Genomic DNA, 27,949 nt, shown 5'->3' with positions numbered 1-27,949 from the left:
CAGTCTAGGCAATGCCTGTCTGTGCTGCTTCTGCCTGTTGGCTGGAGCTGGGGCTTAGAGACAGGAAAAGTCTCTGTGGGTCTATCTTATTGCAAACAGTGTGTGACTTACTCAGGTGCAGGTGGTCGCGTTGTGCTCTAGGGACAGTAGCACATGCAGGATTCAGCTGTGCCATATTCTGGGATGTAATGTTCACAAGTTTCAGTCATCTTAGTTCACCTCTGAAAYTTAAGATTAAATATCTCTCTATAGCTATCTAAATCTACATCTATCTATCTGTACATATATCTCTTTTAACTCCTAGCCCAGGAAAACCTCTCTGAAATCTGAAAGACAGGCTTTGCTTTTTTGGCTTGCATGCTTTTATGTAGCCTGTGCAATTGTAAATGTGATTAGCGTTCTTCATGGTACAGGCGTTGTGGTGGAATCCAGTTTGCCCTCCCAGGATTGCACGGCCTCCATAGTGTGAATAGGAGTAGGAAGCAGAAAAATGCTTTATTTATTTTCTTTTTTAAATCCCTGTGATAAGGCTCAATAAAATGCCAGTGGAGCTGTTTTGCAGTGTAAAAAGGTGGAAAGTGAGAAGATACTTTTGTTTAAGGGTAACAAAGCTGTAGCATTATAACTGTGCAACAGTGCTGTTTCATGGGGTGTGGTTGGTTCAACTAATGATGACAACATCTTTCTTGCAGGCCCAAACAAGAAGATGGGGTGCCAGGGATTTATCAATTTTGGAAACCAGCTTCTTCGCCGAAAAAATGTGGACTGTACTCRAGAAGACAGTCGGCTTTCGCGATGCCTCAACACGTTTGACTTGGTGGCTCTGGGTGTAGGCAGCACTTTGGGTGCAGGTGTCTATGTACTGGCTGGAGCTGTGGCACGAGAAAATGCAGGACCTGCCATCGTTATCTCCTTCTTGATTGCTGCTTTGGCTTCTGTGCTGGCTGGACTCTGCTATGGAGAATTTGGTGCTAGAGTACCTAAGACAGGATCAGCTTATCTCTACAGTTATGTGACTGTTGGCGAGCTATGGGCCTTCATTACTGGATGGAATTTAATTCTTTCCTATGTTATTGGTAAGTATGGTAGGTGCACTGCAAGACTGTAGCTTTTATCCAAAATGGCAGCATCATTTGTAAGATCAACCTTGGCACTGTTGTGTTGCTGTTATAAAATAGAAGCAACACACTCGCTTGTACTCACTGAAGATTTCAGGACTCTCTTGCAGGAATGCTTTGATGGTGGCTCCTGTCACTCTGAGAGGTGAGTGATGTATTGCAGGCTGAGAGTCTGTACTGAAGCTAGATTATTACTGCAACTACTTCCTCTCAACTTCCAYGTTATCCATTTGGCATTCCCCTGGCTGAGAGACTGCTAGTCAAGAAACAAGTGTTTTCCTCCTCCTAACGAAGAAGCAGCTGACAGCAGGATGCCTTTACACAGTGGCATCTGTAATCCCAGCTGATTATGTATTAATTTCTGGTGCCTTTGAAACCTGTTTAAAGTACCTGGAGATCAGAATTTTTTCTCATGAGTGGTTGTAGATGAGKCTAAGGGTGAGCTGCAGGTTCACAGACTCTGAAAGGTCCAAACCAAATCCCTTCTAAGTCCTTGACTCCCACTGAGAGAGGCCTTGGATGAAGCTCTGAGCATGCGATGTACAACTCAGCTGATACATTAAAACTAAACCACATTTTGCTAATTAAGGATTCATGAAACCTTGTGAGGCTCCTGTCTCRTCAAGCATCTTCTGGGCATGCTGCTTGTCATCTTGCCTATAATTAAGGCTACAACCAACTTGTCAGTTCAGAGAGAAGACTTACTAGTTAAAATGAAAAACAATATTCTGCTGAATTATTGAAGAGAGTTATTTTTTTAACTGGATTTTATGGGATGTGCAGCTGTTACCCTGGAGATTAGTTCCCATGGTGCTGGGGACAGGAGGGTAAGATCATATCCAGACCGATATAGTGATGGAGCAGCTGCTTGTCGGAGATGGTGCTGGCTCTGTTCTGTGCTACCTGAAACTTCTTGCTCCTTTTTTTTAAAATAAGAAATGAGAGGAAAAGCCAGAGTCATTTAAACTCACCTCCTTAAGAAATGTGAGTCCAGCGATTTTTTTATAAGTCAAGTTCATTGCAGGTAGAGGATAAAATTAGTTTTTAAACAAACTAAGCATAAAACTTCCTCCAAATTTCCAAAATGGACTCTGCTTAGGCTACATGTAGAAAAATTGAACAGATTTCTTAGTGATTTATCTTCTCTTCCAGAATGGTAATGATAAATAGTCTTCTCCATGGTGCTCATCTAGTTAGTTACATGGCCTTTCTTGCCATGCTACTGGACACCAAAATGAGTAATGTAGTTGAGGAGAGGCCAGGGTAGCATCCCAAAACCTGATTCTGCCAATGCACAATGAGAAGATTTACCTATAACATTACACTCACAGGATCTAGGCTGAGACTGATATTTTTGAGATTGTTTTGTCCTCTCATAATGGCTTCTGAACTACTGCCTCAGTTGTTATTTTAGAATTGGCTGCTTGGTGTATTATCATAAGGCAGAAAATGTAAAAATTAGATAGATATTATCCATGAATGTGTTGTGACACAACTTTGTTACTCTTAAGTCAGTCCTGTGACAACAATGTAGGTTTGCAACTGTCTGCCTCATAATTTGGGAGGAAGGGTGGCTAAGCAGAAAAGCAACTCCCAAGAGGATATGAGCTGTAGCAAGTCTGTGCTTTATCTTACGCAGCCCTTTTCCCCATGCTGGTTGCCCCTCTTGTGAGCAAGGTTAATTCCCACCAGCTTCAGGGGTGTGGAAGGGAAAGATATGTTGGCTGGCACGCTCTGCAATTCAGAGCGGAGGGTTGAGAGGAAGCAGGCAGCCAAATTTGTATTCAGTCATGCTGCTGAAAATCCAGAGCAGTGCCACCGAAACCAGCCGAGGCAGTGGGAGCTTGCATCTGTAAGGGACTTGACCAAGTTGGTATTTTTCACACTGAGGCTCTGTGACTTCTGTTCAGTCTAGGCAATATGAAGTATTGTGGGTAAAAAAAAAAGAAATGCTGGGTAGTGGTGGACCACAGATAAATTGTGATCTGCAGCATGTAATTAACTAAGTGACTTGGCCTGGGGGGGGTGGTGCAGTAGGAGACCATGCAAAGAGGAAGGGTATGCACAAGCGTTGTCTAGCTGGGGTGGGAAACTAATGGGCAGCAAGATGGTGGCAGCTTCCTCCCACCCTGTCTTATAGGGTTCGGGCTTAGCTGGGCTGAGATGCCTTGGAGCTGGCTTGAGGCAGGAAACTGGTATAGGATCTTGGAGGTGGGTGACAAGTGAAAGAGGGTGTGTGACTAGTTGGTGGTCATCTAGACTGGAAGAAAGTAGGCTTTCAGGACCAGGATCTGGTCTGGACTTTGTTCTGGAGCATTAAAGGTTTGGGAGACTGTGCCAGACTGTGGAAACGTTTCAAGAGCAGGAAGCTGGGGGAAGCTGATAGAATGATGAGTAATAGCATCCCTGGAGAATATCATTTGTTCAAGCAAAGGGGATTCGTGGGGCATGTGCTCACCTCCTAGCCCATACCTGTTTGTGTAATAAGCAAGAGCAGGAGGTCTGCACCAGAGCTCATAAGCCCTTCTGAGTGCTGTGTGGTGCAGACAGGAGCCAGCTTGATTCTGGCAAGGTTGTACTGGCCCTGAACTAATCAGTCCTTCTGGATGCAGGTTGACTGCATGTCCTAGTGTCTTTGCGCCATGCTTTCTAGCAGCAATAAAGATATTACCCAGGTGTCTCCAATGCTTTAAGTATGTCAGATTCCMCCCGCTCCCTCAAGGATGTTGGTTACGGAGAGTTAAGTATAAACTGCTGATAGTTATGTGGAACTGGCTTCCCAGCAACTGGCATCCAATATAAAGAATATAGGAGCTGGTTGTTCCTGTCCTAGAATATGAAATATTACAGCCAGAACAAAAAAACAGAACTAAAGAAACAGCCCTTTTCCTAGAATTGCACTGAAGCAAATTGAACAATTTCAGCATGATACCCAATAACTTCGGAGTTTTACAGGGTTAAATATCTTGCTGCTTTGATGGCRTTGATCTCCCATCTCTTCAAATACATTCTCGCTACACACCTCTCCATCTCAGCAAACAGAACAATATCCAAACATGTCTGACTGGTGGCTTATGTTTATACTGTTGAACAGCCAGATTGGCATGATGAACGTTCCTGATTTTGCTGCAGGTGATGCCGATCCATTGCTGAAGAGGATTTAACTCTGGATAAGCACAGACATTGTTTAATACAATTGCAGGAGCCGGAGTTGGAACCTGAAAACCTGCTCTTATCAGATCCAGTCTCTTTGACTTCACACTGCTGAATGTGTCAGGACAAACTGTTCTAGGCAGAAGTGGACCCAGACAATGTCCTCTAAAGAATTGCTCTGCAAACCAAAACCAAACCAGCTCCTATTTTAACCAGGCAATTATGTACTGTAGTAATTATATCATGCAATTAGATGCTGTTATATGTAGTATACTGTGTAAGATATTGCTAGAATAATGATAACCACTATAACCCAGAAGGGGAGGGAGAAGTAGACTATTACCCAAACCTGTTTATTCTGTATGGTGCTGACACTCTTTGGTGATATCTCTTCATTGTTACTATCTCAGTTCTCTGTAATGGCTCTTCTGGCCCAGATAATGTCCCAGACTTGTTCATCGTGAAACCCTAGCTTCAGTCCTCACCCCAGCAAGCTGTGCATAGTTTGTTGTTCCTGACATAGGAAATAGAGGCTGTGAAGGGGGTAGTCTTAATGCTTACTGCAGGGAGGAGTCATGTCGCTTGCTAGAATTAGCACTAGGATCCTGCTATATAATGACTTATGCTCAGGTAATCTAGAAACTACATTTGAGCCAGATGCGTCTTCATCCCACTCTAGCACCAGAGTCTGAGCTGACCTTCACATTGCCGGAGTGGAGTATTTATATAGTTGAGGTGAGATTTGCAATCTAGGCTCTGGTGCTCTAGCTTTGCGCTATCCGAAGCCAAGCTGCCTCATATARGTATGTAGTACTTATGTGTAGGGCTGTAGTAGCCCTGGTATGCATACATACCTAGTGATTTATGCCAGCGTGAGAAGAGACTCAGACCTCCACAGCAGCACAGATTACTAGGTTTTGAGGAAGTGAAGGCTGCTGGAGGGCATAAGGAACATACCATTCCAGGCTATAACTTAAGGCAGAGTAGAGGTTTTGGGGAAGCTAAACCTCTGTAAGGATTTATTTATCTTGTCAGCTAAGCATGCATCTGAGACTTACCACCTTTATTAATATCGAAGCATGTGCTAGGCATGAATATAGGCTGAGTTCTGAGTTCGCAGGAGGGTTGAATGCTGGAGCACGATAGGGAACTTTGTACCGTCCCAGACTGTCGTTCATGTGGTCTGGAAGCATGCAGGTCCCAGGCCTGGCTGTACATGAGCTTGCAATCTATGCTGCAGTGTAGACAGATTGGATCTGTAGAGGAAAGTCTGCTACTAGCCCCTGAGAAATGAATGCAGACTTGCTTTCCGGCATCTTGCACTTTGAGGCCTGCCATGGCCAAAAGCAGTACAAGGTGCCCCTGTTTAGAGTGTGTGCCAGCCATGAAAAGTGATCTGCATAATTTCTGTCCTTTTTCAGGAACCTCCAGTGTGGCCAGAGCGTGGAGCGCAACATTTGATGAAATCATAGGACAGCACATTGAAGAATTTTGTAAAAAATACATGACTATGGATGCTCCTGGAGTGCTAGCAAAATACCCAGACATCTTTGCTGTGGTCATAATCATCATCTTAACAGGTAAACTCCTTGGAGGAGTTTGTGAGTCTTGGACTTTCCTCTTCTGTGATTTCATTGTTTGCTTTTGGAATAGGCACAAAATCCTCATTTATATTGGACACCTTATTAAAAGCTCTTTGTTTGCTACAAGCATTGGATTGACCTATTTAGCTGCCCTGGAGTTAGCATTGGGCATATACTGTTTACAAACTTTTTAATTAGAGGGGAGCATTCTAGATATTTTTGTCAGCCAATTTTAAAACCTTTTAATCAAATTTCGTATAAGGAAAGAAGGAAGAAAAAGGTGAATTGTTGCCCTCAGTCAGGTATGGAAATTTGGTCCTTCCTCTTCTCCCCCAAATCCTATTGCACAAGAATTGGGTTCTGCTGCTCTGTTGTACTTATTCCCATGTTGATAATCTGTCAGTTTTCAATGCCTTGGGCCAGGAAAGTGAGAGAAAAAGGATGGGACTCAATAACAATCTCATGTACTACTATTTTTTTTTTTAATGTCAAACATGGAAACGTATGGGCTTTAGTTTGCAGCAGTGAATGCAAGACTTAAGAGAAATAAATGTGTGGAAGACAATCAGGTCCTCTTTTTTTTTTTTTTTCCCCTAAAAATGTGCTGGTGCTTTGGATCAGAATTGGGAAAAAGTTTTGAACATTTGTAAATTTAAAACCCTTCTGAAACTACCTCTACTCCAACTGCATTTTGCAAAACATTGCCAAATTTAAGCAAATTTAAAAAATTATACTCTTCATGCACCTTTGTGGTTCCCAGAAGGCAGAAGCAACAATTACCATCAGCAAGGTTATCCTGACATTTCTACTCTGATCAGGATTGAGATCTCACAGCATGGCCTGTACTCATAAGGTTAGGCTTCATAAGCAAGCGGTGCTTTGGCATCTGGGTTTGAATGGGGATTTAGGACTGCATCTAGGACTTTTGAAGTCTTCCAAATTCAAGGCTATATCTGAATGTGAAAAAAGATTTTCTTCTTTGTTCATCTACATATAGAAGGAGTTGCTCGAGTTTCAGATTAGAATTTAGTCTTTCAGCTCAGATACTATTTACACAATTTAGGACTCCTCATCTTAGCACTTCTGAAGAGTAAAATGGTACTGATTACTGATGGTTTTATTTCCTCGCATAGAACAAACTCCTTGGCTGTTAATAAAAAATACAAACCCTTATTTTCTGCAAAAAGATTCTGAATGAACAACTTTACTCCTAAATATAAGCTGTGTAAGTTTGCTTCTGCTTGAGCTGTCTTGAGTTTCTGATTTCTCCTAGGTGCCTTACATGTTCTCCTGGTCAGGTGCAGTGTTTTATTAGATGCTTCCCTTATGTTGCTGTCTCAGCCTATTTCCTTATTTTAAAAGAAGGAGCTGTGAGTGCACAGGACTCTTCCCYTCTCTTTGAAGTGCCTTGGGTGAGCAGTCCGGGCAACATGTGGTGCTACTCTCTTCCCGCAGGCTCTTGTGATTTTTTTTTTTTTTTTTTTAATTTTCTCTCTCAGCTGTCTCATTCAATTTGGATTAAAAGTTCTTGAAAACCAGGCACTGAAGGAGCAAATTCGAATTACCAGTTTGTTGTTCTGAGAAGCTGAGTTATGCCTCAACAAGCTGGTGGTTGCCAATGCCTGTAAATGTACTGTTCTCCACATGGACATCCTTAAGACCACAGGCTGAATTCCTGCTCTCACTGAGGTCACTGGCAAAAATCCCACTGATTTAAATGGAAGCGGGATTCCTAAGATGCCACTTTGTCTTAAGCACTGGAAGTAGCTGACCTGCTGGATTTCATCCCTGCTGGGATGGCATCACATTTTCTCCTGCTCCTAAGGAAAGTTGAATGTTTTTTTTAACTTCTGCATTTAGCGAAGACCTCTAAGACAATGTTCCTTCATGAAAAACCACTTGCAATGCTTCCTCCAGGGCCCTGAGTCTGTTGTAGCTGTTGTCTCTGGATGGAGTTGTGGCTCCATGTAGATGGCAGTGTAGTGCAGTTGATGTGACCCAAGCTAGGGCTGAAACTGCTGGAAGCAGCATAACTGTACTAGCAAAGCACTTTACCTGGGGCAGACACTAAATGGAAGTGCTGTGTGTGAAGGTGCGTTAGGTCAGGCAGTAGTAATGTGTGGGCTGGAGCCCCCATCCTCCTTACTGGTGAATTTATGCTTGACCTACCTGGCCCTAACTTGGGCTAGTTGGCTTTGTGGGGAGACAAGGGGTGTTAATCTGGGCAGAGCACAGCATTAATGCAGCTCTACTGTTTTCAGGAAGTGAGCTGTCCTGTATGTAACTGGGTTATATTTATGGCCCCCCTGTGCATGCTGCTGGTGGAGAAATACATGACTGCCTGTTTGCCATTTTTCCTAGGGCTTTTAATTTTTGGAGTGAAGGAATCTGCCCTGGTGAACAAAGTGTTCACCTGCATCAACATTCTTGTCCTCGGCTTTGTCATGGTATCGGGCTTCGTGAAAGGATCTATTAAAAACTGGCAGCTGACTGAACAGGACATTTACAACATCAGCCACGGCATTTACGGAGACAAGTAGGTTGAACCTTTTCTTCTCAGCTCTAAAATTGATGCATTTTCAATGGCAATTTTATAGGATGGCTTGCACAGTGATTCCCTCAAATCTCTTGAGAATATCAATGAAGGGGATTGCTCCCTTCTTCACCTTCACTGCCTCGGGGACGATTGGGTTTCAGTGGGAGTTTGCTGAAAGCAGGCTAGGCTGATGAGATGAAACTGAAAGGACTTATATAGTCTGAATGTAGGTCTTACCGGGTAAGTGACCATTTCCAACATCATGACTAAAATGGCATATAATTTTGAGAAAAAAAGAGCTTTTTGTATACCCTCATACTCAAGACTGCACCATGCTGGCTCTGGTGCCTATCTTAAACCATTGCCAAGTATAGCTGTGTAGCTCCTTTGGACACTTGGGCAAGATCCTCAAGGCACCATTGTACCTTTTGGAGCCCTTTTCCTAAATGCCTCAGTAAAATGGAAGGCAAGTCGCAGATTATTTTAGTGCATTGCAACAAGCTTATCAGAAATCCATTTTTAATGACATTTTGTTGCTTGGCCAAAATCCTCTCTTCCTGCACAAGGCCAAAATTAAGGAGCTTAGAAGGGTTGCCAGTGATGCAGGGCTGTTCATTTTTGCTTGAGACTGTGCAACACAGACAGTTTGCTGTGGCTTTTAAACGTCTCCATGTACCTCCATTCAGTCCTGGCTTGCTACCTAAACCCTTTGTGTTGGCCTGCAAGGAAGCACGGTTTGGCACTACCTGGAGAGATTCATACATGTTTCATGGGTCAGTTTGGCTTGGATACAAACAAGCCACTTATTGAGCCTCTGCAAAATTCAGCCTGCTGTGAACTTTTTCCCTGCAAATAAATTGCTTTTATAGGAAAAATCTCTCCTCCTTCCCTAATGCTATTCTTGTGCARTTACCAATTAGTACAATAGCATCTCATTGTAACTGTAGCACTCTCACCCATAACACTTGTTGCTTTTGTAAAATGTATCTAGGGGTTTATTTTACTTTATCATCATTTCCAGAGTAATCCACATTTGGATTGTCTGTGCTATTTCTGCAAATAACAGGCGAGTTTTCATCTAAGTCTCGGCAGAACTTATACAGCCAAGAGAGCTGAGATGCTTCTACCTGATAAGACTTGCAGATCTAGGATTTACATTTATTTAATTTAATTTTTCTTTTTCTTGAATTTTGAGTGACCAAAATTACTTGAACTGAAGGGTATTTTATATGCATGTGACTCATAACAGGCACATGATCCAGAGTGCACTGAAATCAGTAGGAGCCTGCCTATTAACTTTAATGAACTTTGGATCAGGCCCAGCAAGGCATTTGCCTGCCTTATTAATAGATTAAATTAATGAGATTACATAGTATTTTGCAATTCTGCCTGCACACACAAATGGGATATGTTTTTGTCATGTTTGGATGATGAGTAATGTCATGTTTTGAAATGTAAGACTATATTGTTTTTTCCTGACATTCAGGACTCTCCTGCCCCCATATTTCTCATCCTCAGTACTCAGGGAAAAGATTTTTCCTGCTCATTATTGTCTACAAATGATGCTTTTCTGTCAGTTGTCCTTGCTGCCACCATTTCATGTTTCTGGAGATAAGCTATTACATTCACTGTGTTTCATGAACTTAATGTTAATGCTGTGCTTTAGGTATGGTCTGAGCACGTTTAAAAGATTGTGCCCCTACCAGGGATGCAGGCTCCTCTCCTCCATCAGGGTTGTAGACAGGGTTTGGATATGAGCTTGTCACAGAGAATTTTGAAGTTCAAAATTCAGGATTGAGTGTGTTTTAGACAGTCACAGCATTCTGCATTGCTCTCTGATGTGTACTTATGTACACTTTACCTGAGTTCATTGTAGGTGAAAAGCATATGGTTTAAATCTTTCTGTCTTCGCTTTTCAGAATTGCATGCTCTGCCCTTTCAAAAGCTTTGTTATAATGAACTTGTGTAAATGTATATATATGCACACACATGGTAATATTAGGAGAGGTACTTTAATCTTCATTATTTTCTCCCTGTCTTAGCCAAGACATTTTTATCCTGGAAAAAGTGGGCGATGGGCATAAACCATGAACCTTTTTTTAAGGTGTGAATAGTCTTCTTGTTCCCAACTAGGCAATATGTCTTTTAACCAAGTGCCATGCCTTTTAGTCAAACAGAGGGAGAAAAGCTTTATGGTGTTGGAGGGTTTATGCCCTATGGATTGAATGGAGTCCTCTCAGGAGCAGCCACATGTTTTTATGCTTTCGTGGGATTTGACTGCATTGCCACCACAGGTAAGAGGGAGGATGTCTTCATTCCTGTTATGAACCTGTTTGCTGGTAAACTGGCTTTCAATAATGTTACACAGGGAAACACTGGGTGATGGGTAATTCAGGACACTGCATTCATTATCCCTCTGAACCTCAGCCCCAAATATGTTTTTGACTCAGCTGGCTCCTTATTCTCACAGTGCCAAATATGTCACAAGTCCTTTGGTGCCTGACTTCTAGCTGGTTTTGACTTACAGCTGCTGTGGCAAGCAGCTAGACCTTATAACTCACAAAACCAGCTTTCTCCCTCCTACTTTGCCTGCAGGGCCCAATTCCTTGGGTGTTTACTGATGACACTAACCTGATCAGACTCCACAGAAAACATGGCCTGTTTTACCAGTTAGGTACCTGGGAAAACTCCTGTTCAGATGCCTCATATGACTGGCAGAATTTGAACCTCTAACTCCAGATGATGCTTGAATCAACAGGTTATTCTGGAGTAGGATGTTTAAGTGCCTCCAGCTGAAGGTGTTCCACCTGGCTTGGAGTATTTAAAGAGCCAGAGAAAGAGGAAGTCTRTGAGGAGGACTTTGCAAGTTAAAGCAGTTCCTCAAACTGAGGATCTCCAAGGATTCAGAGATCTTCTGAGAGAGCAGCCTTCAGCAGTGGCTCATTTCTCCTGACTTAGAAGAATCTCAGTTCCCTGGAGAAGGGAAGGAGTCTCCTTACTTTCTCGTTCATCAAGAACCAAGTTGCTTCAAAGCCAGACCAGAAGGAGGAGGAAATCATCACAAAGACAGATAACCCAGTACTGCTTCTTGTTCCAAGAAGTTTGAGAAACTCTGGCTCTATTACTCCAACTAACCCTAGGGCTTCTCCGTGGAAGAGAAACATATCCACCTGCTTTTGATTTATGGGGTCTAGTTCCTCCCTCCTTATGTAAGGTTCATCCTTCTGAAATGGCAAAGATCAGAAGCTCTTGGCTTTGAGAGAAGAACAGCTCTGGAGGAGGGGGATGCTCAAAAATGTTTCTTAACTAATCAGCGCCTGAATTTTGATGGTGTGGTTTTTTTACACATTCATCCCAGCTTGGTTGTCCAAAGTTCTCCATAAAAAATGGAAAGTTCTGTTTTTAAGAGGGATTTTCAAAGATCCATATGATTGTAAGGTGCTGTGCAAACTCTGATTTTCCCTGGAACTGGACACCTGCGGTGCTGATTTCACAATTTTGCAGCTTTGGTGGAGATGCTAACTTAAATTCTCACCCCAGTGTTTGCCCCCCAACTGCATGATAATTTATTGTTCCATCAGTTGTGACTGCTGAACTGTTTTGGGGTCCGCACTGTCAGTAGGATAGCAGGAATAATTGGAAAGAAAAATAACCTTTTTTGGAGTAAGGACTGCTTTTAGTCCAGACTGAGTTTACAAGGCCTCCACAAACAGTTATGTCAGAAGAAGTGACAGGAGCGAGAGAASTAGGAGCAAACAGTCGGGGTGATATATGTGGAGTGGCTTCTTAAGGCCATTGTCAGTATGCAACTCTACATAGGCGAACTGCAGCCTCACTGCCCACAGAGCCTTTGAAAGCCCCAGCCAGAATGTGTTAGACTGGGATGAAGTTCTGTGTTGTCTTTTACCTGATATTTCTGTTTCTTTGTTCTAGGTGAAGAGGTAAAAAACCCTCAGAAGGCCATTCCCATTGGCATCGTGGCATCTCTGCTCATCTGCTTTGTTGCTTATTTTGGTGTGTCAGCTGCCCTCACACTCATGATGCCTTACTATCAGCTGGATACCAATAGCCCTTTACCCAATGCCTTTAAATATGTAGGTTGGGATGGAGCCAATTACGCGGTGGCTGTTGGTTCATTGTGTGCACTTTCGACAAGGTAAGACACTGCTCTTCTTCTGTATTTCTCAAGGCAAATGCTTATCTCCAGCTCCTTTATAAAATGGCATATGTCAGGGCTCAGTTCTTGCCCAGCTTCCCTGCCTTCATTCATTTCTCCAGCTCCGCATTGCATTATTAGCAGAGGAATTGAGTCCAGGGATGAAATTCTGACCTGTTGACTTCAGAAGGGTTTCATCCTGTGATAGATTGCAGAGGTGTGCATGGCCAATATCACTTCAGAAACTCCCATCCTAGCAGCAAGCAGGTGCATCTCTTGAATATAAGTCTGGGTTCAATGACTAAGTTATGGAGGCAGCTATAGAGTGCAAGCACAGTTTGCCTGGAAGACATCTTGGCCTGCTGGGTGGAAAGCAGACCTGTGTCAGGTGCTTTGGGGTGCATCTTCTGGAGTGTATGGGGATTACCATATCCAGGGCAGTCATTCTGCAGGTTKCCTGCATGACAGCCATCTGGATGGGAGACAGGGCAGGCTGGAGGCAGAATATATCATGTTCTCTTGTACTCTTGAGACCTATTACTTCAGAACAACTTAGACCTATTTAATTAGGTGACCAGCTCGTAGAGGCTTGGAGAGGTTATGGTTATTTTGCCATAAAATCAGGCTGTTTTTCCATGCCCCATGGCTAGGTTTAGGTATCCAGAATCACAAATCTGCACCTCACTTGTCAGATATCAGCAACATGGGTGTTTGTAGGGAGTGCTTGAAGGAGAAGCTGAAGTGAATGAAAGCCACCTGTTCTGTGTTTGTACTGCCATAAACATGCTTTCTTTTGTGTGCCTGTGCTCAGCATGAGGTAATATAAGTAGATTATTTCTCCCTCTGTGTCCTTAGTCTCCTTGGCTCCATGTTTCCAATGCCTCGAATAATTTATGCTATGGCAGAAGATGGACTTCTCTTTAAATTTTTGGCTAAAGTCAATGAGAAGAGAAAAACTCCAATAATTGCAACAGTGACATCAGGGGCTATTGCAGGTAAGATCTAAAAGATTTACATGAATGAGTAGAAAGGAAATATAAACTCATCATAGGGGCAGGTAATACTCTAGCCCACTTACTAAACTGCTGTACTCCACAGCATGACTTCACAGAAAATGTCTTGGCTGTCCTAGGCCTGCAAGTGCAGGGCCTGGGTGAATGTGAATAGCTCTCTGTGTGTCCATACCTCCTTCTCAGAGCCCATTGCTGACATCCTGTCTCACACCAAGAGTCGCCTTCATCCACTCCTTGTGTGCTCTGCTGGTTTTAAAAATAATTAACCCCCTGTAGTTGCAGCCAGCTGTGCCCCAGGATCCTTTGGGCTGTTGGCCTGGCTTGTCTGAAGACACCATGTACAGCCTGTAGGTAGCCGCTTGGCAGAAGATGCCAGAAGAGCCRGAGACAGGCAGATGGGCCCTGTGGCATAGGCATTTGTTAATCAGTTACTCACAGCTGGTATTATTCCTGTCCTTCTCTTCCCTCTCGCGCTCCACAAGAATACGGAAATTAAGCCTCTGAGATAATGAAGAAGAGCAGCTTACCTTCTTCTCCTCACAGCCACCCCCTTCCTCCAAATAATTAGCAAACAGAACAGTATTGCTTTCTCTTTACTGCTGCTTTAAATCTGGGATAAGGCACTAGTGTAAGGAGTGCCATGTTTGAGGAGTGGTTGCCAGATTGTCATGTTGGGCTCTAAGCTCTTGTGAAACATTTCGGCCTCCTGCAGGGGCAGCCTGGGCCCTACTGAGTTTTGCACAGCTACCTCTCTGACACCTCTTCTCTTCAGGGAGCCTTGAATCAAGACTGGGGAATAAAGAACCAGATAAAGTAAACTTAGTTTGCAGTCACTTCAGATCACCTCAGAGTGGTCTGTAGAGCACAGGACCAAAGCATGTTGTTGCAGGCCTGGGAAGCACTTGACAGTTGGGCTTAGATGTTGTTTTGGTTGTTGAGTTCAAGGCAGTGCATTAAGGAGAGAGTGGGTCAGGCTTTGAAATCTCTGTCGTCTAATATGGCCAGTGGTGTAAACAGTGTTAAGTTACTTGAATATCAGACTATAATGTCTGTCCTCTGTTGACTTGTTTTTTCTTCTAAAGGCCTTTTTCAAAAGTCTATACAATAAASAGACAGTTGCCTAGTGAGGGTGTGTAAGCATGGTAATCTGTAAGGGAAGATAGTCTATACCTTCATTTGGAAAGCCCCATGAAGAGGCTTGTTACCTCAAAATGCCTTTGATGTCCCCCTTGTGTGCACAAGGCTGGATTCATCCCAGCTGAACTGAGACACCAGGGTGAGGTGCCTGCCTGTCATATGTGCTTGCTATAGTTTATACAGGGCTGAATGGGTACTTCCAGGAGATAATTCTGGTCTGAGGGGTGCTGCACAGGGAAACTCAGACAATGAGGCTTCAGCTTAAATGCCAGTTAATTGCCAATAGTTAGGTGAGATGAGTATAGCCCCAGTCTGGCTTCTGTAATGGGTGTGTTATAGGATACCCCTGCTTCAGCACACCCATTTAAGAAAAACAGGCTGGCTTTTACGTTAATAAATGCTTCCTTTGGTTTCAGTTAGTGAGGCTATGCTGTGACAGCCTGTGAGGCTCAGAGCATTACAAGGCCTTTGTTTTTCAAGCACTGAGTCATGCTTTATGGAATGGCTCAAGCTCCTTGCTGAATCCTGAGCAACAGTCACACTTCGGCTGCGTTGTCTTTAACACTCCCGAAATGTGAATATTCCAGTGTTACTGATTTTTCTTCCCTCTTTCACCTTCTTCTCCTCCCACAGCTGTTATGGCCTTTCTCTTCGACTTGAAAGATCTTGTGGATCTCATGTCTATTGGGACTCTCCTGGCTTATTCCTTGGTGGCAGCCTGCGTACTGGTACTGAGGTATGGATAAAGAAATAGCCCATCTTTTACCACATAGACAAAAATCCACCCAAGGCAGTCAGATGCCCTTATAGACTCAGTAAAACTGTGAACATCTCCAGCTAAGCGTGTGGAGGGCTTGTTCCTTTAACTTCATGGGGCAATGTGCTAATTGGATCTGTGAGGGAGTCCTCTAAACTTGGTTTCACCTTGGTCCACCTCTGCAAGTGGTCAAACTTTGAGTTCCTAGGAGATGCACCTGTGGGTAGGGGTGAGAGAAGGGTGCTCTAGGTGCCTGTGTCATCATTGCCCTTGATCCACACTGGGGTTACAGTCTCAGGCTGTATTGCCCTTTGAAAGGGGAGTCAAGGGAAAAGGCTGGTGAGGGATGTTTCTGTCCGTATGGTCCTGCTATGAAAACAGAGGGAAAGAACTGTAGTGAGCAGCAGAGTAGAGGGTCCTTGGAGGCCTGGCTGCTTCTAGGTGTTCAAAGAACAGACCCCACTCACAGTTAAACCTGTGGGAGTTCCCCTTTCCTGGGTCCCTCTTGTGAGAAGGTGTGAGTGTGGGAGTTGAACTGCTGTGATCTCAGTGTTGGAGCAAAATAGGGCTGCATGGTTCCTGAGTTTGCCTTTTTCCTGCTTGGTTCTACATCCTAGAGAAAGTTGGCAAAGGCCCCCCTTGCTCACAGGCCCAAGTGAACTGCTACAGTCACAGGAAGTAAGGTATTAGTAATAAAGCCTAGCAGCAATAGGAAAGTTGAGTATGTGTTTGCAGAATCAGTGCCTTAGTGCATATCTTTTACAAGTGCTGAACTCCCATAACTTCCCTGACGTAAGCTGAAAATTGAGACTCTTGATGGCTTGGCACCTCACTGGCAACAGCACTCTACCCATGAACACTGGATTTTGAAGATTATGCTACTGAAGAATACCTTTACATGTTCAATGACTTATTCAAAGCCTAGTGGAGGCCTTTTGCCTGCTYGCAGTAAATGCATGGAACTAAAAACTGTCTGTCAGCTGGTAAAGGGCCTACTGTATTTCCTTTGCTCTGTGCCATCCTGCCTCACTGCACAGAGCTTGAGGATTTTCCTTGCCCTTGTTACATTTTGTCTGGTTTCCCAGCCCCTGCTTCACCATAAAGCTGTAAATGGCTTCTTAATTTGTTTTTGCAGGCTGTTGTGTCTATCTTATGGCATGCAATGGATTAGTCACCACAGGGCTCAGCCTTTCCCCTGTCATAGGTTTCTGTATGAGACAGCCTGCCTCATAGTGGCYAGGACAGCTAATTTGCCTTCTTAGTTGTCTGCCTGATGAAATAGCTGTTTAACTGTTGCCTAAGCTGCTAGGTGCTGTTGCTAACACCCTGCTGTGGCTGGAGCAAAGATTTCACAACATTTCACAATTCGCAACATTTCACAAATGCCCTTGTTGCAAATGCATCCCCTCGGAAGCAATTTTAAGGGGTCTTTTGTAGTGGCCCTTTATTTTACTCAGGCTTGTGGCAGAGAGCCACAAACAAAACCTCCTTTAAAAGGGGTTTAAGGTTGGAAGAGTGTTTCTTCTTTATGAATCTATCTGTGCATCAGGGCCCTCTTGAAAGAGATGCCCGTCTACCCATGCAACAAAAAAAATACAGTTCTTGCTTCACCCCTTCATTTCCAGTGTGGCAGCAGACAAACTAATAGAAGAAACTAGGATGGAGGAGCACTGAGCATCAGGAATAGCTCTTTGTGGTGTGATCAGCAGCTGCCAGGGTGTGATATCTGCTGAGCTGTTAGTTCAACTGCCTTTTCACTCCAAAACACAATAGCTGAACTACCAGAGATAAAAAGACAGCCTGAAAAGGACCATCCCCCTGCCATATTCTTTTCCAGTCCTCGCTACTGTTACCCAGCCATGTGTTGGTGATATCAGTGATATGGTTTATGAAAGAGTAGGTTGTCCATCGTAAAACAGTTATGAAATTACAGCCAAGTTCTAGGTGATCATAGTGGACCATATTTGCTTACATAATGGCAACAGTATTCCTCAGATTTTCCCCTGAAACAGAAGGGTGCAGACACTGTGTGTGCCTATTCTGAAACTGTAGTGATCTGGGGAGCAGTCATGGTTATCTGTGTGGCTTTTAAATGGGCAGTACCCTGTGCCAGGGCAACAGCCTCTTTGTTTCATTTCCCTTTTCCTAGGTATCAGCCAGAGCAGCCTAATTTGGCATACCAGATGGCTAGAACAACAGAGGAGACAGATAACAATGAGTCTGTAAGCACGAGTGAATCTCAGGCTGGATTTCTGCCAGAGGAAGAGGAGAAATGTTCCCTCAAAGCCGTACTGTGTCCCCCAAACTCAGACCCTTCCAAATTCTCTGGCTCTGTGGTGAATGTCTCAACCTTCATCATTGGTAAGCACTGGGTGGTACAGCTCTGGGGCAGTGGATCAGCTGGTAGGCCCTTGGACTCACTGTTAAGGGAAAGCTCACTTTCTGGCTTGTTGCTGGTTATTTGCAAGTTTGATGAACTCTTGTAAGGGCCAAGGTAACAAAAGATCTAACATTAAATTTCTGACTTGAAAAGAAATTCATAGATAGGGGTGTGTGGGTGTATGGGGGGAGGGGCATATCTCTTACAGTTAGCTTTTTCTTGGTTTGTTATTTGTTTGCTGAGCTTTCAGATTTTGCTTTGCCTGTTTGTGGTTTGGGTTTCTTTTCCTCTTCCTAAAAAAAGAATCAGTAAGTTTTGGTGTCTGTTTATAGGTTTCCTTATTGTGGGTAGCTGTATCTTGACTGCCCTTGAGCCAAGCATTCTGATAAAGACTGTATGGATTATTGCTGCAATCCTTGTTCTTATTGTCAGCTTCATTATATGGAAACAGCCTGAAAGCAAAACCAAGCTCTCCTTTAAGGTGAGTGTCCTGGGAATTGTGGCTAGAAGTTTGCTGATTGGGAGCTGGTTGGAGGAGAAATGCGTGTTGGCCTGTATCAGAACAAGGGACTTGGCCAAGTGGACATGCTGAGAATTAGAGTCTGACATAAACTTTTCCGTGTAGGTCTGCCAATGTATCTGGTGCTTTGACCTCTCCAGCTGGCGTGGCTGCAATGTCTCAGCGTCTGTGCTCATGACATAAAGGGATGTCCTACYAGAGCCAAGCTGAGTCTCTGAGTGTGGTTTCCTCTTGGGGTCTAATCTCAAATGTCAGTGCAGTACTTGAGAGGGAGAGAGATCTTCTGCTCTCTTTGCTTCACTGCAAAGCTCACCACAGCATAAGAAACACTGTGGCAAGCAGTAGCCCATGGACAGAAGCAGACTCAGTGCAGAAAGAGAGACTAAAGGGGTTAGCTGAGAGGTTAGCATGGAATTGGGAGGGAAAACCGCATGTGGTCAGGACAGAGGTGATAACAGAGGACTTGGAGAGAGAGGAGCACTGAAATGTAAATGGCACTGGAATCCAGCAGGAGCTGGGAGGGCACAGTCTGGTGCAGGGATGTGGCCAGAGCAGAAGGGCATGACAGTGCTTTTGAAAGCAGCTAGTTCTAGGACATGGAAGAGACAGAGACTAGAGGAAAAGACATATGCTTTTCAGCATATGAAGAAGAGCCATGCCAGATCATGGATACAAAAGGAGAGAGAATCAAAGAAACAAACTTGGGTGTTAAGATCAAAGGGGAACCAGCTCAAAGGTGCCATGTAATTCATCCGCCAGCTCTAGTAAGTGGGCTATACTTAGATCATTCTGAAAGGATTGTCTGATTTCTTCTTTAAAACCTCTGATAGCGTATATACCTGCACTTCTCCCTTTCACATTTCCAGTATAGCTTCATTGTCTGTATAGCTAGCAAGCTTTTCGCAGTAGCTAAATAGTCTAAATTTCAATGATGCACGTTCAGCTGATATTTTCATGTCCTACTATGGGACAAGGGATGACTATTCTCTCTTTAACAGCCTTCAAGTATAAAGAACTTTATCATTTTCCTCCCCTGTCCCAGCACACCATCCTTTCTTTATTGAACAAACACATTTTTTTTGGTATAATCTGGCAAGTCTTATTTTATCTCATTTATTTCAGGCTATTTTTCCAATTTATCAAGATCATTTTGAATTCTAATCCTATCCTTCAAACTGTTCTCATTTTGGCTGCTTTTCAATTATAGTTTTTCAGCAAATGCTCCAATTTTAATACTTTAATCCAACAAGAGTTTCCCAGATTAGTGTTTGCAGCCCATCTTGGCTGAAGCCCATCTTCCCAGAAGTGGAAACAGCCATGGCTAGGAGCAGAAAATTCAGGAACAGTCATCTAGACTGTATTTGCTGAACTTGCTTCTGAGGAATTCTCTTTGCCTTAGACTCAGCATATTTTACCTCCTTTTTGTCCCTCAGCCACTACCCTGTCACAGAAAAAAAAGTCAGACCTGTCACTGGTGAATCTGCAGTGGCTGTTTCTTATCTCCTTGTTGTCCTTTAGACATTTACAGCCTGACTGTTTAGTAATTTTTCTTGAAATTCTCTCTGGGAATCCAAGGCTGACTGGTTTGTTCCCCAGTTGTTTTTCTGTATTTCTTTTTAATAGATAATTTCTCTCCCTTCTCCAGTACCTGGAGACCTTACTGGCCTACCAAAAACTCTGAGATGCTTATAATTGGTTCAAAGATCACTTCTGCAATCTCTAGCTACATAGGTYACCCCCATAGGGAAATTTCATTTGTCCCTACTGACTTGACAAGGTCTAATTTAGGAAAATATTATTCCGTTTCCTAATCCATGTGCCAATCCTCTTCTCTAATTATGGTTGTATTGAGCAACTGGCCACCATAAATGTTTTTTGTGAAGCTTGAACTAAAACAGGCTTACATTTCAGACTGTTTCTTTTTGTCAGTCCTCTTTTCCCTTATGAATGAAGGGAATTTCCTTCATTTTCCTCTTAGTTTCACCATATTCACAGACCTTTCTATTATTGCCTATTGTAGTTCTGCCTAGTTATAGTTTGTCGTTTCTCATTTTGTCTCTACATGCCTATGCTATTTCTTATGTTCCAATTTTTGCATTTAGGCTTTACTGAATCACTTGTTTGCTTCTCAGATCACTAAAGTACTCTTGATACTGCTGCACTGGTCTCTTACTCTATTTCCTGTATATTTTCTATATTTCCTGTAGCTCTGGGATGATTTTCAGTTCTACTTTTACTGCTGTCTGTTTCAATTCTCGACTCCTTTTTACATTAGAATTCCTGCTATAGCCTTTACCTACTGATACCTTGAATTTGTTGGCAACTGCAGAGTTTTTCAAGTTGATTTTTCTGCTATATTCATTTCTTTGCTTCTTTGGAGTGGTGGAGGTTAGTGTTTTGTAATGATTTCACCCAATTTGCCTTCTGCCTTCAGATCCCAAAATAATTTTTTTCCCTACTGAAGAGAACTGAAGTTAAAATAGCAGCCCCTTGAGTTACGTTTTGCAGCTCAGGAAGTAAAAAAGGTACCCCCCACAATCTAGTAACTTGCTGGATGGTATGTGTATTGCTTAATTACCCTGGTACTTGCTGGATGAAGTTTCTCAAGTCCTTCCTTCTGACAGTCCCCCTTGCCCTCTTCTGTTCCTTAATAGGTGCCCGTCATGATGTTGTCCTTGGTTTTCCTCTTTCTCTCCTTCCCCCCACAGAATTCCAGGTAAAGTTTGCCTGTTGCCTCCTTTCAGACCACAAAACAAGCAGAACTGTTCTTAAAATGGAGTGCAGCAGGCTGTTTTCACATCAGTCTCACATCCTTCATTTTGATCTAACCTTGCCTTTTTTAGGATCTGGCAGCCAAAGAGTTGTTAACGGGCATCACTTTCTGGTTACAAGGGAAGTGGTGTTCTTGCCTGTCTATTAATCTGTCCTATGGATGTAACTTATCCCTCTTTCTTTTTCAGGTACCTCTTTTGCCTCTTCTTCCTATTGTGAGTATTTTTGTGAATGTTTACCTCATGATGCAACTAGATATAGGGACATGGATACGATTTGCAGTCTGGATGCTCATTGGTGAGTTTAAGAGAGGAAAAAACACATATTCAAAGTTATTTGAGTTTGTTAACCATAGATTTACTGTAGCATTCTAGGGAGGGATTGTGCACTCTCATCATCCTTGGATAATCATATTGACTTTATTGAAGCCATTCTGGTGGTGTATCTCAAACTTTGTGTTAAATTTAAGGATCATGAAACCTTTATGAGGACAAAACTACCCATGAACCATCTTGTGCACTGTTCCCTTAATGGCTTTCTTTGCAGCTATATAAAAATGAAGCAAATGTTATTCTTTTTCACCATTTTTATGGGAAGAGGAAGATCTTAACCAGTATGTGTCATGGGTCTGTGATTGCCTGATCACTTTCTGGTGCTCTGTAAGGCTTCAAGGGCTTTATCATGATACTTTTTTATAGCTTCTATCTTTAATGGTAGAGAAACTTGGAGGATCAAAGAGCTAAGAATCAGGGATGGCTGCCTGAAGCAACTGCCTGTTTCTTTGCTCTGAACCTGGTCAAGACAAACTCCAAGTAGCTTCCTTTTTGCACATGTCTCATTTTTGTAGTAGTCCCCTTCCCTTCCTCATTCCAATAATTTACCTATGAATGTTAACACTTTCCCAAGGTGTCTTGGTCTGAGGACATCCCAAGGATAAAAAAAAATTACCTTATGCAATGGGAGACAGAGATTCACCCAAAACTCAAAACTCCTGTGTAAACCTCCTGGGTTGCCAGGGCATTTGTCTCTTTAACTTGTAAAATCCTCAGTATACTTAATTTCAAGGCATTGCCCTTTGGATATCAAAACCTGACAATATGAAGAAGACATGTTAGATATTTGTCATCCTGAGAGAAATCTATGTTAAAAGGCAGATCAATAGAATGGCTGTGAACCAAGGAGCAGGGTATGTAAATGAATAGTCTTGGGTTTGGGCTTTTACTTTTTTTTTTTTTTTTTTAACTGCCAGTTTTATCGTCTGAATTAAAATCTAGATTATATTCTTCCTGACGGACAGCATCTGAGTTCTGAGAAGAAGTAGTAAGGAAGTGCGTATGTGTTTGTGTGTGTTTAACCACATAAATGTGTGTGTGTGTAGTACTTTGTTTCCTTAGTGGAATGAGGACTGCTCACTCATTGCACAAGGGGCTGTATATCATTCTTTGTTTGCTGAACTTGAACTGCCTTCCAAGTGGTGTGGCTGGTGCTTTTTGAACTGGAGGAGCTGAGCTCTGTCCCAGGATGTTCCAAAGAGCCACATGGAGAAGGCAGAATTTGTTGTGATAAAAATGATTATGTAAGATTAGCATCAGTTACGGAAGTTTTTTACTGCAACAGAGGCTTATCAGCACACAAATGGAGAGAGAAGGCTCTTCACAAAGGCAAAGCATTGGATGGACTCATTCAAAAGCATGAGAAGTTTATTCTGTAGTCAGCCCTGGTTTATCTCTTATGTTTGGGGCAGGGCTACATCATCTTTTAAAGAATGATGTCTTGTGTTAATGGCTTTTTTCTTTTCTGAGGAAGATAGTAGTTGTCTGCTGCAAGCTAGCCATCAGGATGGCTTGATTTACCTGTGATGTAACCTGTATCTGTAGGTGTGAATAGTGGTCTCTGTTTCCTTATAGATCTAATGTTGCTCTTTCCCCTTGGCTTCCACAGGCTTTATCATCTATTTTACCTATGGAATATGGCACAGTGTGGAAGCCACATATTCGGCCTCAGCAGACACAGAGAGAAATACGGACACTGGTTCAGACAGCTGCAAATGACCGCATGTTTGGCTTAAGGGCAACTGGGGAATTGCTGCAGTGAAGGAAGCTTTGTTTGGGGAACCTGAAGTGTTTCATCTGGTTAATCAGTAATGCAGAAATAATGAAGCATAAGGTGGGARTCCCCAGCCTTGTTGCTGCAGCTTGCAGTTTGCTTAGTAGCACAGTTAAAAGGGATCACAAGGAAAAAGCCACACCTCTGGCATACTCCCGACAACACTGTCAGCTAATCTGGGGCTATGCACTTCCCTTCCTCCCTCTCTTGTTTTTTTGCAATGTGTAGAAAGAAAACTGCTTCTGTGTGCCAGTTAACCTTAAATGCTGCTATGAAATCAGGCCTCGCAAAGGTCCTTCTTTCAGTAGCCCTGTGAATTACCTCCACATGGATACTCTACTTGATTATAAACGGAGCGGCTCTTGCRATGCTAGTGTCATGCTTAGATCAGCTGGTTACTTCACTTGATGTGAGCTGTACCACATGTGTACACACAAAAAAGGCTCTCACCAAACATATGCTTTCACCCAGTTAAGAAAGCACCTGCAAGATTTACATTCTTTAAAGTATCAGGTTTCATGGTTTTATTGTATTTAACTTTTTTAAACTAATTAAGTACTCATATTCCTTATAATGCACTGCTGCTGTGAAATGTTGGAAGGGTTTATGGTCGCTGCTTGTCGGGTGAATGGCCATTTGCAAATGCGCAGATAATGCAGAACAATGTTTCTGCTAACTATATACTCAGCAGAGGGGTTTCCAGGTTTAGTCATAAAACTATTTGGTGCAAGTACTTGAATGGTTTTAATAGAACGGGTGTCTCCAAATAGCCTTCCTACCTCTTCATGTCAAAACTTATCAATACCATGACTGAAATGGGGGGGTGGCTAGGAGAAGTGCTTTTGAGCCCAGGTCTGAAAACAAGTAGGGTCCTATTTTCCTTTCCGTGCATCTGTTTCATTTGAAATCAGCAGAATTGCCACCAGCATAGGCCACTTGAAATAAGAAATTTAGCCTTGAGAATTTGATTTGGCATCAGTGGGTGAATCATATTCCTGCCCTTAGAAACAGATGCACAGAAAGATTCTCAGGGTCCTTGAAATCCTCTTGTGAACAGAATCCTAGAGTCTTGCAACTTCTACCCCTTCTCCTAGGTGAAGGACATGAGGGTATGCAGTTACTCCTTCCCAGTGATGCCAGTAGAGTGTGTAACCTCCTGCCCCAAAAGACGCCACTAAACTCTAAGGTCTGGCTTGCTGAGACAAGTTTTCTTTGTGGCACTGGAGATCATCTCTRGAAACAGGTTACTGACTTTGTCTATCATCTTATTTGGAGCTTGGGCCTCAGTGGTGCTCAGCTGAGCTCCCTGGTGTGCTTTCTACCCACAAAGATCAATAAAATGTGCTCAAGTATGAGGCATGTGATACTGTGTGGGGCTGAGGGTGCTCTACTCCATTGGGGCAGGATCCTCTTGGGCCATGCTAAGGCACCGTGCTGTGGCTAGGCTTGCCACTTGGTTATGCTACAGAACTTGGCTGTCATGAAAAGTAAGAAATTCAGAGCATGAGACCGGGGTCCATGTTGAGTCAGCAATGCAGATGTAGCCTTGATTTTGTTACGAGGTGAAAGGTTTTTTAATTCTCTCTAATGTCCTTCCCCAGCCAAATATGCAACTCTAAAACAAGCTTTTTGAAGTGTCACAGTGGTGGGTTATACCCATGTAATGTCACAGATTTAAATTCATGCTTTAACTCATACTGAAAAATATATACCAAACAGATATTGCAGAAATCCCCTCTCCCTACCTGAGTGGATGCTGTCTGTTCTAGGTGTCCTCCACATTACTGTGTCTGAATACCTGGCAATCTTTACTGTATTTGTCAGCATAGCTCTCCTCTGAAGAAGGGAAGCGCTCTTCCCCCCATCACATAGATGGAGAGCTGCAGAATAGACTCCTGAATGACTTGGCCAAGGTCTTGCAGGGAATCTGATGCAGCAGAAACAGGAACCAGATCTCCCAGATTCTACAGCCTGACCGTGAACCATCTCTCTCGCAGGTTTCCAAGAGAGACTTACAGCCCTGCTACCCACTGATGATCTTGGCCTTTTTTTTAGTAAACTGGGAGGCTTTTCTTCCAAGGGTTGGAATTTGATGSAATTAAAGTAATGTGTGCATTGTTTTGTGTGTGCATTTCCAGTGCACTTTTTGACTACAATTCCATATGCAAAATGAAAAGTCATGGTCTGCTCCAAACGCTGGATCTTTACTGTCTGCCAAGCCTTTTTTCCCTGTGCCTGTATGAAGTCTTATTCAAGCAGGGAGAGAATATAAAAATTGAAACCCACTAGGTTGAGGTCTACTTTTTTAAACACAGACAAACTCATCACACTCCACAGCCTCCTGAAAAGCACTGAAGATGTGGTGGGAGGGGAAAAAATAAAAACTCAAAAGGGAAGTTTCCCATTGTACCAAAAATGTAGGGATGTTTTTCTCCACCTTGGGTACCAGCTTCTGAGCAATTACCACATTTAGCATGAAGATTTGAAGGGGGTGAATTATGACTGGAAGTGTGTTTCCAAAGAAAATTATTTAAAAATATGCAGATTTCTTGCTGTATGTAATCTTTTTTATAAATGTTAAATTATTTTTATTGTCTACTTAGGGATCTGTTCTAGTGTTTATCTTCCATGACTTTATTTCAGCTTTTTTGGCATTTAATGGCAGCACTTAAAAGAAAGGGAAAGTCTTGATGGGGATCATTTTCCTTCCGTTTCCTTTTTTCTGAGAAAGTTCATAGGAAAATCTTTCAGTTTCACCAAATTTTGTATTTAAATGTGCCCTTACCTGTACCAATCCCAAAGCTACCAGCTGCAAATTTACTATTGGGGTCAAGGCTCTTTAACCCCATCTCCCACTGCTCCATCATGATTTCCACCACCTTATTGCTCCTCACCAGATACAAGGAGCTGGAGAGAATCCACAACCTGGTGCAGCGACAGGGAAATACAGCTCTCTCTCTGGCTCTCTGTGTACCTGCTTCCCCCTTACCAAGCTGGCTGTGGGAACATCCTGTCCTCCTCTCTGTGTGACTTGCCCCAGAGGGGAGAACATGAATATGACACAACTGCAGCTCCAGGCTCCTTCCCCATCCTCCTCATGGCTACATCCACCCTTTGCTTGTATATTTTGTAAGCTGAAAGGCAGAATTTGACCGCCTCTTTCTAGGACAATGTCAAGGACTTTGCTGATTTTTTTTTTTTTTTTTTTTTTTTACTGTCTCCTTTGCCTCCCTGCTGATGTCTGCATGTGACATAGATCGAGCCACGTATCTTTGAACACATGCAAATGCTGCTATAATCTTGCTTTTGTGAACAATATGCCTTCATTCATTTGAGCTTTTCTTTGTAAATAGTTTCATAATTATTTTGCTTTATTATTATAAGAATATTTTGTACAGATGCAGAGCATTTCACTATATGAAGAGGTGGGACTAGAGAAGTGATGCCTTTTCTGGGATGCTTAGTGCAAGAATATATCCCTCTCTGTCAAAGCCGAGAGACGTAATAAAAATGGCCTATCTGATCTTTCAAGGCAGGTTCTGGCCCGAAGGACTGACCTTGATTTTACTAAATTTGGTTATTTCCAGTGTGCTAACATGAAAGGAGGCCTCAAGGACAGGTCTCTGTAGATAGGGTTGTAACCATTGCCAGTGCCTTGTAGGTGGCGGTGGCAGTGATGCGGCTGGGTGAGCTCCCTCACTGCAGCGGGCAGTGATGTAGCAGATCGGTAGTATGTAGTCAGTCAGCCTTTCTCAAAGGACAATTGCTGTCAAAACAGCCTGTTTTTTCCCCCAAAGTAATTGTTTTGCATAAAAATTATTAGCCTTTGTTTACAACTTCCATTTTTTGAAATTGGTTGCTGAAAATCATTACCTGCTGGGTTTCGTCTTCGCTTTGCCTTTTTGTCGCTCCCTCGCTCTCTTCCTGTTTGGGCACCGAACTATTCTGTGCTCACCATTTGCCATCCTCCTTGGTTCCTCCTTGCTTTCACCGGGGTGTTGAAAGCAGTAGAGGTGGCTTTGGGCTGCCCTGCAGTAGCGAGGCCCRTCCCTCGGCACTGCTGGCAGCCCCGAGCACGGGGCTCAGAGCCTGCTGAGGGGCCGCCAGCGTAGACATTTCCAGTCGGTCACCCCAGGGGAGAGGGCACTGCAGAGGGCTGAACCTCTCGCGAAAACACTGTTGATACTTAAAAGACTGACACCACGCGTGGCAGAAGTGCTCTGCAGTTCTAGTTATTGTTTATAGCCAGGGTTTTGGAAGGGTGAAGTTTCCACTGGCAGTGCTTTTCATTGGCACTTCTACCCTTCGTCCAATCCAGATGAAAACAAACCTTTATTCATAGCATACAGAGGGTGCCTGTCGCTGGCTGCTTCACACATGTAGGGAGCTAACTCCTTTCCTTTCCTCTTAACTCAGAGAACAGAAAGCAATATTGCGAAATATTATGTTTGCATTTTGTAAAATCAGCTTCTTTAATGATTGCGTTTTATATATTAATCAATTCCAGTGGGATTTCTTAACTTCCTGCTAGAACAAGAACCTCTGCCCCAAGAAAAACACTTACAAATGAGCATTGTTATCATCTGTCCAAATGAATAAACAATCATGCTGGTCTTTCAGGCTTCGGGAACTTGTTTTGAAGGGAGGTGGGGGCGAGTAATGCTGTTTTTGTAGCAAGAGGTTGCCCTGCAGTCTCTCCCCTGCACATGTGCATCTCA

At 43.1% G+C, this 27,949-nt stretch overlaps 1 protein-coding gene across 1 annotated transcript; it reads left to right on the top strand.

The window, feature by feature from the left end:
• Positions 1 to 688: 688 nt before the first annotated feature.
• Positions 689 to 27,845, top strand: SLC7A1 (solute carrier family 7 member 1). The gene is made up of 11 exons (XM_026074602.1): positions 689 to 1,076; positions 5,693 to 5,851; positions 8,216 to 8,390; positions 10,560 to 10,684; positions 12,324 to 12,546; positions 13,402 to 13,541; positions 15,330 to 15,432; positions 17,603 to 17,814; positions 18,166 to 18,314; positions 21,314 to 21,422; positions 23,067 to 27,845. The coding sequence occupies exons 1-11, from the start codon at positions 707 to 709 to the stop codon at positions 23,174 to 23,176; spliced, it is 1,875 nt and encodes a 624-aa protein (XP_025930387.1). The 5' UTR covers positions 689 to 706; the 3' UTR covers positions 23,177 to 27,845.
• The last annotated feature ends 104 nt before the right edge of the window (positions 27,846 to 27,949 follow it).

The sequence above is a fragment of the Apteryx rowi genome, unplaced genomic scaffold (genome assembly GCF_003343035.1).
Source record: "Apteryx rowi isolate R43461 unplaced genomic scaffold, aptRow1 scaffold_391, whole genome shotgun sequence".
Taxonomy (NCBI): Eukaryota; Metazoa; Chordata; class Aves; order Apterygiformes; family Apterygidae; genus Apteryx; species Apteryx rowi.
This window is presented reverse-complemented; position numbering and strand designations above follow the sequence as displayed.